Genomic DNA, 14,242 nt, shown 5'->3' with positions numbered 1-14,242 from the left:
AAAACAAGGGGCAGCGAGGAAGAGGGGAAGGCAGGAGAACAAAAGACGTCCTGGGCCTCAGAGCTGTTCCAAGCAAAGACGAAAGAAACCCGCAGGACTTCTCAGAAAACCCAGTCGCAGTTCATCATACCAGAACGTCAGGAGCGTACTCTCGCTGAAGAACCGCTACCAGTCTGTTGGCAACCTAACATACCACTCATCTCTCTTCACCGTATCATCTTAGAATCCTACCAGCTTTTAATAGAGGTCTGCCCTCTGGGAAACTGGTTACAAATCAAAGAGCTTTTTTCTCTTAACAGCTCCACCATATCTGGGCACCAGAGATTTTTTTTAACTAGTGAGCTGGAAGCGAAGTCTAGTGGGAAAGGCCTACGAATCCGACCCTCTCATTGGAGACAGGTTACTTGATGAGCTTCATTTCAGTGGGTCATGGTCCTGCTCCAATTCTCAGTGACCCTCGAGTACCCACATGACCGATCCCACATTCAAGGTGTTCCCACAATCCTACTAATAATCTAACATATTATTATTTAGTAACCACTGACATCCGTGGAGTGGTTACTACCTTGTGGTCTCTGGCTATGCGCTTTCCTCATATCATATGGCATTTAGTCGCCCTAATGACCTTGGATGAGGATTACTATTATCATCTCACATGACAGAGGGGAAACTGAGGCACGGGGTGACACCGATGGATCAAACAAAATTTATCCTCCCGTGACTCCCCAACCCCCCCTAACGCATCCGCCCTGGACACGCTGCCTCCAACACACACCTCCTGATTTTCTTCCTTTGAGGCCCCACCCACTTAGAGCAGCCTTCTCTGACTTCAGATCACAGTGAGCTAGACTCCTAGGACACTAGGTCTCTGTACCACCTTTAAACAGTCATGTGGGGCTCGAACTCACCACCCCACAACGAAGAGTCACACACTCTACGGACTCGGCCAGCCAGGCGCCCCTATGCCATTTTCACTGTGCGTCTCATCTCCCCGAATAGGTTTTAAGTTCTGCGTGTGAAGCTTTTCTCTACCCTTTGCAATATGGACACCTCGAGGGGCGCCTGGGCGGCTCTGTCGGTTAAGCGTCCAACGTTGGCTCAGGTCATGATCTTGGGGTTTGTGGGTTCAAGCCCCGCGTTGGGCTCTGTGCTGACAGCTCAGAGCCTGGCGCCTGCTTGGGATTCTGTGTCTCCCCATCTCTCTGCCCCTCCCCTGCTCGCTCGCTCACTCGCTCTCTCTCTCTCAAAACTAAATAAAAATTTTTAAAAATTAGTAAGAAATCCCTTATCCATAAAATGACTACGATCTGTGCGTTAGCTGGGAGAGGCAGCCTCGTAGACTTGAGACTATAACGCACCCACCTATAAAAAATAAAAATTTCTCTTCCTTTGGTTCCAATAAACACAGTGCCCTTGGCCTCCCAGCCATCCTTTCAATATTGCATGTGCTTTCATAGTCAAAACTCCCTCGGTTTGTTGTTCTCCCAACAGAGAAGAGAAAAACCCTCCTGTAACAGTCAAAGAATAAGGGAGGACTTTTTGACTCTGGATGTTTAACAAATGGCGCTCTTATGTGCAAAGGAGAAAAGGGGGAGGGGGCAGCAGAAGTGAGTCATACATCAAGCAGTTGAACTTACAACCCCGATAACATACCAAGACACTTCAACATTTAATTGCTAAGAATGGGGAGGAGGAACAAGAGGAATGCGACCAAATTGAGCCAAAAAGAGGCATAAAGGTAGATGGGTGTCCCACGGGCCGGCCAAGAATCTGCAGCAGACTTTTTTTTTTTTTTTTTTTAAATCAAACACCACCCTCAAGATCAAACTCTTCCCTATTCCACAGATCATTAAATCCCCTAGGAAACACAGCTCTAAATACCAGGGGAAGGTCAAATCCAACATCACGGCTATCTAGTCCACATTAAACTTCCTTCGCCGATATGGAAAGGAGCTGGAAAAGGCAGATGTTTCCAGCAGCTACTCGAGAGAGAATGCAAATAAACAGGTTTCTGTCAAGATAGGCATTTCTGTCTAAGAGGTCATTTATTCTCGGTGTTATCTTAAACTATTCTCCAAAACTTCTCCAGGCACTGAAGAGCAGCAGTTGGGGGTGTTCTCTGGAAAGTACAAATTGACGACATTAATCACCGATGACAAGGCTTGTCTCGTTTTCACACGAACGCCAGGAGCAAAGCAGATCATAAGCTCTGAGTAAAACAGTCACTGCGTACAGAAAACGAACCCTGAGAACTGCGCCTTGTGCCCTAATGCACATCGCGACCAGCTTTCCCGTGGCCTGGGTTCCTCACGACTCATCTCCCGGCCAACAACGGGGAGGCTCGGCAAGCACTTCGGGGAACATCAGGACAACGGCAAGGAAAGGATGCAGACGCGATCCGCAGCACCGGCCCGAGCCGGGGGAAAGGCGTGCAAATTTTCATTCCATAAACAGGGAGTCTCTCGGTGTGCGCGTATTCCTTCACCAGCCCCTTTTCCACAGAGCCCATCACCAGCGACTTGAATGTTCTGGCAAAAGTGTCCGGCGGCTAGCTAGGGAGGACCAACTTTCCGAGGCAGCCTACGTATGAATGACTTTGGCTACGGTATTCATGGCACATTACGGATCACGTGGTTGCGTTCTCAAAAGACCTTAGAAAGTAGGAGTCTTTTTTAATGTTTACTTATTTTTGAGAGAGAGAATACGAGCAGGGGAGGGGCAGAGGGAGCGGGGACAGAGGATCTGAAGCGGGCTCAGCTGATAGCACAGAGCCCGACGCGGGGCTTGAACTCACAAACTGTGACTTCGTCGTGGGCCCGACCCATCTTCCCATTTGCTTAGGAGACTCATTAGTATTCCTTCCCTCCAAAGGCCAACGTAATAAAGACACATACAGAAGAGATCTTCCCCTCAGAATGGCTTGGCCCTTCGCCTCAGTTCTTCCGTCTCGACCTTTGCCAACTCTCCAGGAGCTGAGTCAGCTGCTCACCCCACCTTTAGATTTAGACTCTCTCCTATGGCTGAGCCAGCCTCAGCCTGCAGCAGGGAGAACGTGTCTGATCCGCCACCTAAGGGTGCGGGCCCGAGGCCCCCAGGGCACCGCCGCTCGCAGGCCTGGACTTCTACTTTGGCCCTCACTCCACATTCCAGTCTGGCCACTACAAACCTGCCACCTACACCCCAAACCGCCCTCCCCCACCCCATGCCCCTTCTCCATACGCCCTCTGTTTCCATAGAGACAGGACGGTGAACGCTCGCGTTTCAACCAACTTCCATGATGCTGAACTAAGGAACAGCAAAAACACAATTCTCCTAGGGAAAATAAAATACCTGGGCGAAACCCCTCAGACACCTTTAACGGACTCCCTAACCCTTCCCCTCTGCCCATCCTAGCTGTGACTGATCCTGGAATACAATACTACTGCTGTGGTGTAGGAAGTAAAACCGGGGACTACACGATGCACACTTCAGCTCCCAGAAATCCAAGATGGAGGGCCGGCATCCATAATGGAGACTAGCTGGGATCAATGAAATCCATGACCTGGCACAATTCCCAAACCCCATCATGGCCGATCTCAAATTATTCCCTATTCAGGTTTGTGTGTGTGTGAGTGAGTGAGTGTGTGTGTGTGTGTGTGTGTGTTTAAGAGCTGTGTAGCACATATGATCACTTCGGTTTCTTCTCCTTTTCCTTTCTTTACCTACTGTGTGGTAGAAGTTTTAAAAAGAAGTGCTTTTATGCTACGTGAATTATCACACACACACACACACACACACACACACAGGCCAAAACATGAGCAGCTGGGGATGAAAGGAGGCAACACAAAAAGCCTAGCTCAGCAGCAACAGACCAACAATTAGCTGGAGACGAGCAGCAGCTGTCCCCTTCAGCCGGGCCATGTGGTCACCAAGTTGCCTCAGACCCACCACCCACTTCATGAATTTATGGTCCCTGCCCGGCCCCTGTGAGGGGTGGACTCTGCAACCTCAGGGATAGATAACACATACGCTAAACCATCAATCTTTGAGCACTTGCTGGAATTCCTTTTCTCCTGTCCTTGCAACAAATCACCACAAATTCACTGGCTTCCAACAAGAATGTATTCTCTCACAGTTCGGGAGATCAGAAGTCCGACATGGGTCTCACTGAGCTACATCGAAGGGTGTAGCAGAGCTGTGTTCCTTTCTAGAATCTCTAAGGGAGAATCCATTCCCTTGCCTTTTCCAGCTTCCAGAAGCTGCCTGCATTTCCTGGCCAGTGGCTCCTTCCACCATCTTCAAAGCCCGCAAAAAAGCATCTCTCTCTGACCCGGCTTCCCTTTCCCTGTCCCTCTTCTGCCTCCTCCTTCCACTTCTGAGGACCCTCGTGATTGCACTGGGCCCACCTGGAGAACCGCGGCCATGCTCCCTACATGCTGATTAGCAATCTTAACTGCCCTTTGCCATGTAAGGAAACATTTACAACTTCTGGGGATTAGGAGGTGGCCATCTTTGGAGGGGCCATTATTCTGCCTGCCACCTCAACCAATCAGTGTTTCACAAATTATGGACGAAAATTAAAAGCATGTACTTTTTACAGGCAACGGTCATTTGACGTTATAGTCCATGGGCCTCAGAAAAGCTGTAGGTGAAATAAATCAATTTAAAAGCATTAGAGTAATTCGCTATTGAAAAGAATCCTGTGGCGAATTGTTTTGTAAAGATATTAATTCCCCAATGTCTTGTTTTACGACACTGTTTTACAACATTTTATGACAGATTTCCATACGTTACATTAATGTTGGGCTACAGCTTCATATGGATAGAACATTTTAACATTTTGAGTAGGTTGGGAGTGGAGTCAAAACCCATAGAACCATTTTCTGACAATCTGCACAGAATGATAGCCTTCCCGCATGCATTTCTGAACCGGATCATTCTGACAGGAGATGGATTATAACAAAGGCTTCTGTGTCACTCACTCAGCTACTAAGCACCGATCATGTGCTGTTTAAGAGCACAGGCTCAGGCCTCGGCACGGCCGGGGTTCAAATCCCATGTCTGGACATCTGGGGCTGTGTGGCCTTGGGTTAACCACTACATTTCTTTGTGCCTCACTTTCCACATCTCCAAACTAAGAATACAAAGAGGACCTCGATCACCGGGCCACCAGAAAGATTAAATGAGATACAGGATACAAAACACTCAGTGTGGTGCCTGGGACATATGAAGTCCCCAATAAACGGATTGACCACATCCTACAACTTGGATTCATTACTGTCGGGGCTTGAAAATGAAATCGAGAACGGACACAGCCACGAAATGGAAAGCAGCAGGCAAAATGTTAAATTAAGATAAAACTGGAGTCTTGGCTTGGTAGACACCCATGATTTCTGCTTGCAGGCTGTGTGAAAGACAGAATGACCTTCAATGCTTAATGGAAGTGTGAATCATCCTCAGCAACCCACGTGGTCTCATATTGAATATCTGAAAGAACAGTTATATTTGGTCTCAGAGAATACTTTTTCAGCTCGGACTCTTCAAGGACCTTGTGAGTTTTACCTCTGGATTTTAATGGCTCTGCCTCGCCTCTGGAACAAAAGCCAACTTCATGCTCCCAGGCATTCCAGACCCTGCACAATTTCCTCCCTCTGCTTCGACCTCTATCTTGTACAAAGCCCGCACGCAAACTCACCGTTGTGGCCAAGCTACAAAACTCTGCAATTCTCTGACAGCACCAAGGGGACCGCTTTGTGGAGGAGTAAATTTGCTAGGTTTCTTGTCTAGTCTGGAGACCGCGGGAGGCCAGGGACCTCCTCTTAGCCACCCATATATGTCCCCTCAGCGACCAGTGTGTAATACGCACCAAATTAATATTTGCTCAATCAATGAATGACCCTGCCCTTCCGTTCATTACGTTCATTTCCACTTAGGAACCTGCCGTGCCCTTTTGTTTCAAAGCTATTATCTTCATTCAGCTGACAGCCTCCTCTTTCAATTTTTCTTATTTTTAATTGAAGTATAGTTTGAATGACAGCCTCCTTCTTCAACTTCCTGACTCAGAATAATTACATTTCTTTAAAAAGTCACACTTCTAAATTCATCCTGGAGGTTGCAGATTTTTAAAATGTGATACCTCTGGGGGCGCCTGGGTGGCTCAGTTGGTGGAGCATCGGACTTTGGCTCAAGGTCATGATCTCATGGTTCATGGGTTCGAGCCCCGCGTCGGGCTCTGTGCCGACAGCTAGCTCAGAGCCTGGAGCCTGCTTTGGATTCTGTGTCTCCCTCTCTCAGTCCCTCCGCTGCTCGCTCGCTCACTCGCCCTCTCTCTCCCTCTCTCTCTCTCAAATAAACATTCAAAAAAACTTTTTAATTAAAAATAAAATCGGATACCTCTGTGAGGATCCTCTCAGTAAAGTCGCACTCTGTTTTGTTTTGGCTAAGGCTCACTGGAAACATTTTTTTTTAAAAGAAATATTTTTCTCCAACACAGGCTCCCCACGGCACTATCCATACAGTGATGAAGTAATAGAAGAAGCACTCCTTACCTTCATGGTAACCGTGATGGTGCTATTTACATTTGCTTTATGCAGCCAACCTTGTTTTATCACACCGCCCTTCTGAGAACACAACGAAGACGAATCCTGCAACAGGGCAGAAACCATCAGGGAAACAGCCAGCTGTCCAATCAAGCATTTGGGGGACACAAACTATGCCCTGCCCTCATTTGCTAATTAAAGCATCAAGCCTCCACCCCGCCCCCACAAAGGTGCCCCATGAAACTGGAAACGAAACCAAGGAATGAAGGGATCAGTGCCGGGCACACAGGAGGTACTCGGTATTTACTGAAACCTTGGGGCCGTCTGCTGGCAAGGTCTTCTGCAGTTAACAGTCAAGCTGCACCTCAAAGTGTTACAGAGGGGGCCTGGGAGGCTCAGTCAGTTGGGCATCCGACTCATGATTTCGGCTCAGGTCATGATCTCATGGATCGGGGGATCGAGCCCTGTGCCGGGCTCCGCGCTGACAGTGGGGAGCCTCCTTGGGATTCTGTCTCTCTCTCTCTCTCTCTCTCTCAATCTCTGCCCCTCCTCTGTTCACCTGAGCTCTCTCTCTCTCAAAAATAAATAGGGGCACCTGGGTGGCTCGGCTGGGCAGCAGACTTCAGCTCAGGTCATGATCTCCAGTTTGTGGGTTTGAGCCCCGCGTCGGGCTCTGTGCTGACAGCTAGCTCAGAGCCTGGAGCCTGTTTCAGATTTTGTGTCTCCCTCTCTCTGACCCTCCCCTTCTCACACTGTCTCTCTCTCTCAGAAATAAATAAAAAACATTAAAAAAAATTTTTTTAATAAATAAATAAACTTTAAAAAAAATGTCACAGATATCCGGGCCATCTGTCCTATGAGGGAGCAGAGTCCGGAGGAGTCACCACACCGCGTGCCCAGAACGGAGAAAACCAAGTCCACGAGCTCGGCCCACAGGTAGGGAACCATGTTTACGTTCAAATCCCAGCCCATTTCCTTTGATCTTTCCTAAATCCCATTTGGAAATGCAACAAATGGTGTTTAAAAAATTTTTAAAAAACATTTTTTTTGAAAGCTGGTCACAGATCATTCAAAAACAATTCTGTCCCTCGTCTTTTCCCAAGGAGGCCTCTCTCAGCAGAAGCGACCTCGAGGAAAGCAGTGCAGCCCCCCCCCCCCTTTACCTCATCTTTATCACAGTCCTCATCAATCTCAAATACATGATTGGGAATCTTTTCCGGTCGCAGAGACTTGCTGAAAACGCAAGAGAATTATGTCAGATGCTGACAAGAAGCGGCAGGAAAAATAAAAGCACGTCGAGCAGGCTTCTCTCTTTCACAGCCAAAGAGATGTCAGGACACAAGATGGGCCCCTCTGACTCAACGGACGCCACCTTTTCTATAAGGACTCGCACATGCGCGGCCAGCAGCACAGCTACCATTGGGGCCCCGTACTTTGTCAGGGAGGATAGAGTTGTCAAAGATGGTGTGTCAGAACCTGATCTTCCCCCAGGACAAACAGTGCAATCCTGGCTCTTCCCTCTGTCTGCTGTATAAACTTGGACTGGTTGTCTATCTTGGGATTCAATGTTAAGAGACATTTTGGGTGCTGTTTTCTCCTCTAGGAAAGTGTTTGGAAGACCCCAACAGACGACATGACAGCTTATTTCTTGAAAACATTTCCCACAGGATAGACAGACTATGAGGTCAGTAATAGCATAGATGAGGAAAGGGACAACAGGGAGGTTCAAAGAGACTGAGTGGCCCAAGGTCATCCTGCTAGTAAGTGGCAGAAGGAAGAGTTGAACTCTAACAAGGAAGACTGGATGGAAATGACCCCTGGGTCAGTAGGCTCCAGGCACTCAGTCAACTCAACTGAGAGCAAGACACTTTGGGGGCTCCTGGGTGGCTTAGTCAGTTGTTTCCAACCCTAGATCGTGGCTTGTGAGTTTGAGCCCCGCATCAGTCTCTGTGCTGATGGCGCAGAGCCTGCTTGGGAGTGTCTCTCTCTCTCTCTCTCTCTCTCTCTCCCCCTCCCTCCCTCTCTCTATCTCTCTCTGCCCCTCCCCTGCTTGCACACCCTCATGCACACACTCGCTCTCTCTCTCTCTCTCAAAATAAATAAGTAAACTTTAAGAAAAAGAGAATGTCTGGGGTCACTGAACCAAGCCAAGTACCTTCTCGCATTTTCACTGACACCACTGGTCCGTACAGATGCATCGAAACCAAAAAGCAAACTGTCACATGTTGAAAGAATGTCAGTGAGCAAAGTAAAAACACATTCAATTATCCAAAGGGCATTGACCAAACAAGCGAGTTGCCTAAGACTTTGTTTTATGATCAATTATAACTGTGAGAATCTTCCTAAACGGTTTGAAAAAAGGTAAACCGCTGAGGACCTCACCTCCTGAAGGGTTCCACTGAATTCCACACTTACCATGGCAACATTCGGAAGTCCCCGGAGAAGTCCTCGTACTTATAATTTACCACATGCCAATCTGTGCTGTAGGTTTTAATGCACTGAAAGAAAACAGGAATCTTTCATTTGAAACATGACAGACGCTCACATATAGCCAGGCTCGTCAGGTCTGCTTGTACACTGACAGGTTTTTAAAAAAATTCGGAAAATGTTGACGTTGTGATTTTCCTGTGGGGATTAACATGGTCTCCCCTAAACCGACTGGCAGCAGTAAATCCCAATTCGTACAGCCTTTGGAACACTGTGACTCCAAGCGCAGAGGGCGCTCAAGTCCAAAAGAGAAAAGCTGAGAACCCATGTTGTGTGTCTAGACTCGGTATGGAGATCCACCAAGTCACAGTAATTTTAGTTCCCGTTTACAGTAAGGGAAGGATATTGTTTCAATATAATAATTACTCTGTGGACTCTGAGTGTCTTACCTCTTTGACAAACAAACTTTGGGCTCTTTTCTCGGCATCTTCTGGTACAGTCGACTGCACTGTTCTGCGTTGACGACTTATCACCGAGATCTAGAAGACAAGGAACATTCTTGCCTTAAGAATGAGCTCAGACAGTGCGTTTTCCTTTAAAGAAGTGCTTGGGCGGGGGGGGCGCGGGGCTGGCTGGGGGTTCGGTCGGTTGAGCCTCGAACTCTTGATTTCAGCTCGGGTCATGGTCCCAGGGTCACGGGATCGAGCCCCGCGTTGAGCACTGTGCTGAGCATGGAGCCTGCTTAAGATTCTCTCTCTTTCTCTCTCTCCCCCTCTGCCCCTCTCCCCTACTCGCGCCCTCTCTCGCACAAATGAAAAAAACAACGAAGTGCTTGAGAACTCACAGATATATCTTCCATTGGAAACATAAGCAGGTCTCTGAGGGGGTCACTGTAAATCTGGGTTTTCCTTTGGGTGACAACATTCTCGTAGTCCAAGGGCTCAACAATCTTGGTCTTTTCCTTAATAAAAGACAAAAGTAAAGTTAATAGGGTCACACTCGCAAGAGATCAATTCGTCTCCGTGTGCTAAAGATGCCAAATTTCATTAAAGAAGGGATTAGTGATGATAATAAGCGATTAGACGCTTTCACAACAGAAATATACTCCATAACGAGACTTGCACCTGCAAAACACATACATACGCCCACAGATCTCTCCGGTAAAGCCAAGAGCTCTGAAGGGAGAGCACCATACTCTGTTTATCCGTGTGCCTTCCAAAAACGAAAGGTCAAACAGAAACTGGTATATTTGGAAGCCTGTCACTGGGTGACTGAAGCAGACGAAGTATCAGCATCCGCGTGCCTGGGACAGGCAGCGCTAAGGCAAGCCTGGGTACTGGAGGTAGTAGATCCGTCGGGAAGAGCATGAAAGGGAGAGGTTCTAAGTGGCACGCTCAGTGGATCCCTGTCGGGACTTCCAGGTGGCGTGGCCCCTGAAGGCAGGGCCCCAGCCTGAGGTGAAGGTCACAAGGAGCAGGGGCGGTGACTGAGAAACCCAGGAAAGGATTAACTAGAGCCCTATTGGCTGGCACTTACCAAGCCCCTTCTACTCGCCAGAAACCGTACCAAATGCCTTCTCCAGATTTTCTCATGTGATACTCATAACCCCCCTACAAAACAGGCCTAGTCTGGGGCTCCTGGCTGGCTCAGTCAGTGGAGCGTGCAACTCTTGAGAGGTCATGAGATCAAGCCCCGCGTTGGGGGGAAGTTTACTCATGAATGAATGAATGAATGAATGAATAGAAAGAAGCTTAATCTTTGTCACCATTTTACAGATGAGGCAAACTCTGCATTCAACTCATACTATGTAACTTGTCTGCCTTTAGAGCTAGAATTCGAACCTAGCTCTGGGACTATAAAAGTTCTGTCCCTTCTGCCTCACAGAGCCTTTCCTCTCCTCAGAAGTGCACAAAGAGGGGCGCCTCGGTGGCTCAGTTGGTTAAGTGTCCAACTGTCGATTTCAGCTCAGGTCACGATCTGAGGGTCGTGAGATCGAGCCCCATGTTCGGGCTCTGTGCGGAGCGTGAAACGTGCTTGAGATCCTCTTTGCCCCTCCCCCGCTTGTTTCCTCTCTCTCAAAAAAATTTTTTAATTAAACAAATACATAAAAATACTAATATGCAAGAAACTGAACTTGGAATAGGACCCCACCACTTACCTTCTATCGTATTTCTTTACTGAACTTATCACCATGTGATATAACGTCTACTTTATGTCTTTGCCTACTTGAGGGCACAGATTTATTTCCCTCTACTTGTTCGCCGTTATAACTCCGGCACCTAGAACCGTACCTGGCCCATGGCGGGCATCAAATCGTTAACTGTTGAACTTTGTGATATTCAGATTCACCCAGAGCTGTCTCAACACGCTATTCCAAACCAAGGTGGGTATATATTAGCAATTTCGAATAACAACGCTGCACTTAAAGTTACTTAATATTTTTATTTAGAAAAACGACATAAAGAAAACCTGAATATTAGATATATTGAAAGTTAGTATCATAATGGAATTGGAGTTATATTTATATTTGTGTACATGGTATTTGAGACAGTCTCCAGCAAACTAGATCCACAGAATCCTTTGAGAAGATTTTTTTTTTTTTAAGTTTTTATTTAAACTCCAGTTACGCAAGGTGGGTGCCTGGGTGGCTCAATTAAACAATATATCGATTCAATACTTCCATACAGCACCCAGTGCTCATCACGACAAGTGCCCTCCTTAATCCCCAGCACCTATTTCACCCATCCCCCCACCCACCTCCCCTCTGATAACCATCAGTTTGTTTTCTAGAGTTAAGAGTCTGTTTCTTGGAGCGCCTGGGTGGCTCAGTCGGTAGAGCGTCCGGCTTCGGTTCAGGTCATGATCTCACGGTTCATGAGTTCAAGCCCCATGTCAGGCTCTGTGCTGACAGCTAGCTCAGAGCCTGTCCTTGGATTCTGTGTCTCCCTCTCTCTCTGACCCTCCTGCTCACGCTGTCTCTATCTCTCAAAAATAAATAAAACATTAAGAAAAAAAATAGTCTATTTCTTGGTTTGCCTCTCTTTTTTTTTAACCACTGTTTGTTTTGTTTCTTAAATTCCACATATGAATAAAATCATATGGTATTCGTCTTTCTCTGACTGACTTATTTCACTTAGCATAATCCTTTCTGGCTCCATCCATATTGTGGCAATTGGCAAAATTTAATTTGTTTTTATGGCTCAATAATATTCCACACACACACACACACACACACACACACACACACCGCTGCTGCTTCTTTATCCATTCATCAGTCAATGGACACAGGTTGTTGGCATGATGTGGCTACCATAGGTAACGCTGCTATAAATGAGAACAGTTTTTATCCATGGTTCACAATGGAGTCACGGCTGTATCTCAGGTCCATATCTGAAGAGCATCTCAGAGTCGCCTCTATCAGATTACTTAGAGAGGTTACACCGCTCTAACCAGTGAGCATCATATTTAACAAATCTAAAAGATCCTTAAAAGCCAGTGCCTCAAGAAATTAAAAACAGAACTACCATATGATCCAGCAATCCCACTGCTGGGTATTTATCCAAAGAAAACAAAATCAGGATTTCTAAGAGACATCTGCACTCCCGCGTGTAGAGCACGGCTATTCACAACGGCCAACGCACAACTTAAAAGCGTCTGTCAACAGATGAATGGGTCAAGACATGTGATGTGTATATATACTGAAATATTATTCAGCCACGAGAAAGAAGGGCATCCTGCCATGAGAAGGACAAAAACTGCGTGTTATCATGGATAAAGAAGATATGGGGTGTGTGTGTGTTAAGAGTATTACTCAGCTACAAAAAAAAAAAAAAAAAGATTGAAATCTCGCCATTTGCAATAACATGGATGCACATAGAGGGTACTTTGCTAAGTGAAACAAGACAGAGAAAGACAAATCCCAGACAATTTCACTTACAGGTGGAATCTTACAAAACAAAACAAAACCAGACCCATAAATACAGAGAACGAGCTGGTGGCTGCCAGAGGGGAAGAAGGTAGAGAGATGCGTGAGATAGGTGACGGGGACCAAGAGGTACAGAACTTCCAGCGATGAGATAAGCCAAGGAGATGGAAATTACAGCACAGGGAATAGAGTCAATGATACTGTAAGAACTTTGTTTCGTGGCACATGGTAACAACCTTTATCATGGTGAGCATTTCATAATGTATATCAAACACTACGTTGGGCCCCTGAAACTAATATAATGGCATATGTCAACTGTACTTCAGTTTAAAAAAAAAAAAACTTCCCATTGGGTAGGACCCGAAAGAAGGACATAGCCTTGGTAATTGAAGGAAAAGATAGGTGATGAGTACCTGGGTTTTCATTATTCTCTTCTGACAATGACAACAAAAATACTGTATGGTGGGGCGCCTGGGTGGCTTAGTCGGTTGAGCGTCCGACTTCGGCTCAGGTCATGACCTCGCAGTTCGTGGGTTCGAGCCCCGCGTCGGGCTCTGTGCTGACTGCCAGCTCAGAGCCTGGAGCCTGTTTCAGTCTGTGACTCCCACTCTCTCGGACCCTCCCCTGCTCACACTGTCTCTCGCTCTCTCTCTCCTAGAAATAAATAAAACATTAAAAAAAAAAATACTGTATGGTATCATTGATACGTGAAATCTAAAAAAAAGGTAGTGTGGTAGGTGGGGAGATATCACTAAAAAGGTGCAAACTTCAGTTATCGGATGAGTAAGTTCGGAAGATATAATACAGAGCATGGTGACTATAGTTATGAACACTATATTGTGTACTTGAAATTTACTCAGAGACTAGATCTTAAGCACTCTCATTGGGGGGGGGGGGGAGTACACAAGAGGTGCCTGGGTGGCTCAGTCAGTTAAGCAAGCATCTGACTCTTGATTTTGGCTCAGGTCAGGATTTGATTTCACGGTCCGTGGGATCAAGCCCCGCACGAGGCACAGGGCTCTGTCCGTGCTGATAGCGTGGAGCCTGCTTGGGATTCTCTCTCATTCTCTCTCTCTCTCTCTCTCTCTCTCTCTCTGTGCCTGTTCCCCGCTTGTGCGCTCTCTGTCTCTCTCGAAACAAATAATGAACATTTCTTTAAAAAGTGTTCATTAATTTGATGGTGGTAATCATTTTACAACGTATACATATATTAAATGATCACACCATACACTTTAAATATACACAATTTTCTTTTGCAATTGTACCTCAGTAAACCTGGGGGGAGGGGGAAGATCCTCACAATGATCTACTTCAAGTCTTAAATTTGAACTTGTAGACCCATAAGAATCAATCAAGTTGATCATCCTCTATC

General features: G+C 46.6%; 1 protein-coding gene across 2 annotated transcripts in view; it reads right to left on the bottom strand.

Annotated features, from left to right (window-relative positions):
- DOCK11 (dedicator of cytokinesis 11) overlaps nt 1–14,242 on the bottom strand; it is a 204,024-nt gene that overhangs the window by 141,816 nt on the left and 47,966 nt on the right. For both annotated transcript variants that reach the window (XM_039244393.1, XM_039244395.1), the window contains exons 2-6: nt 9,790–9,906; nt 9,395–9,484; nt 8,934–9,016; nt 7,682–7,751; nt 6,528–6,623 (exon numbers count right to left, since the gene is read on the bottom strand). In XM_039244393.1, the coding sequence (XP_039100324.1) occupies nt 6,528–6,623; nt 7,682–7,751; nt 8,934–9,016; nt 9,395–9,484; nt 9,790–9,906 (456 nt within the window). The remainder of the gene's footprint in view (nt 1–6,527; nt 6,624–7,681; nt 7,752–8,933; nt 9,017–9,394; nt 9,485–9,789; nt 9,907–14,242) is intronic.

This window comes from Hyaena hyaena, unplaced genomic scaffold (genome assembly GCF_003009895.1).
Source record: "Hyaena hyaena isolate Hyena2069 unplaced genomic scaffold, ASM300989v1 scaffold_243, whole genome shotgun sequence".
Classification (NCBI taxonomy): Eukaryota; Metazoa; Chordata; class Mammalia; order Carnivora; family Hyaenidae; genus Hyaena; species Hyaena hyaena.
The sequence above is the reverse complement of the archived record's forward strand: the minus strand, read 5'-3'. Positions and strand labels throughout refer to the sequence as shown.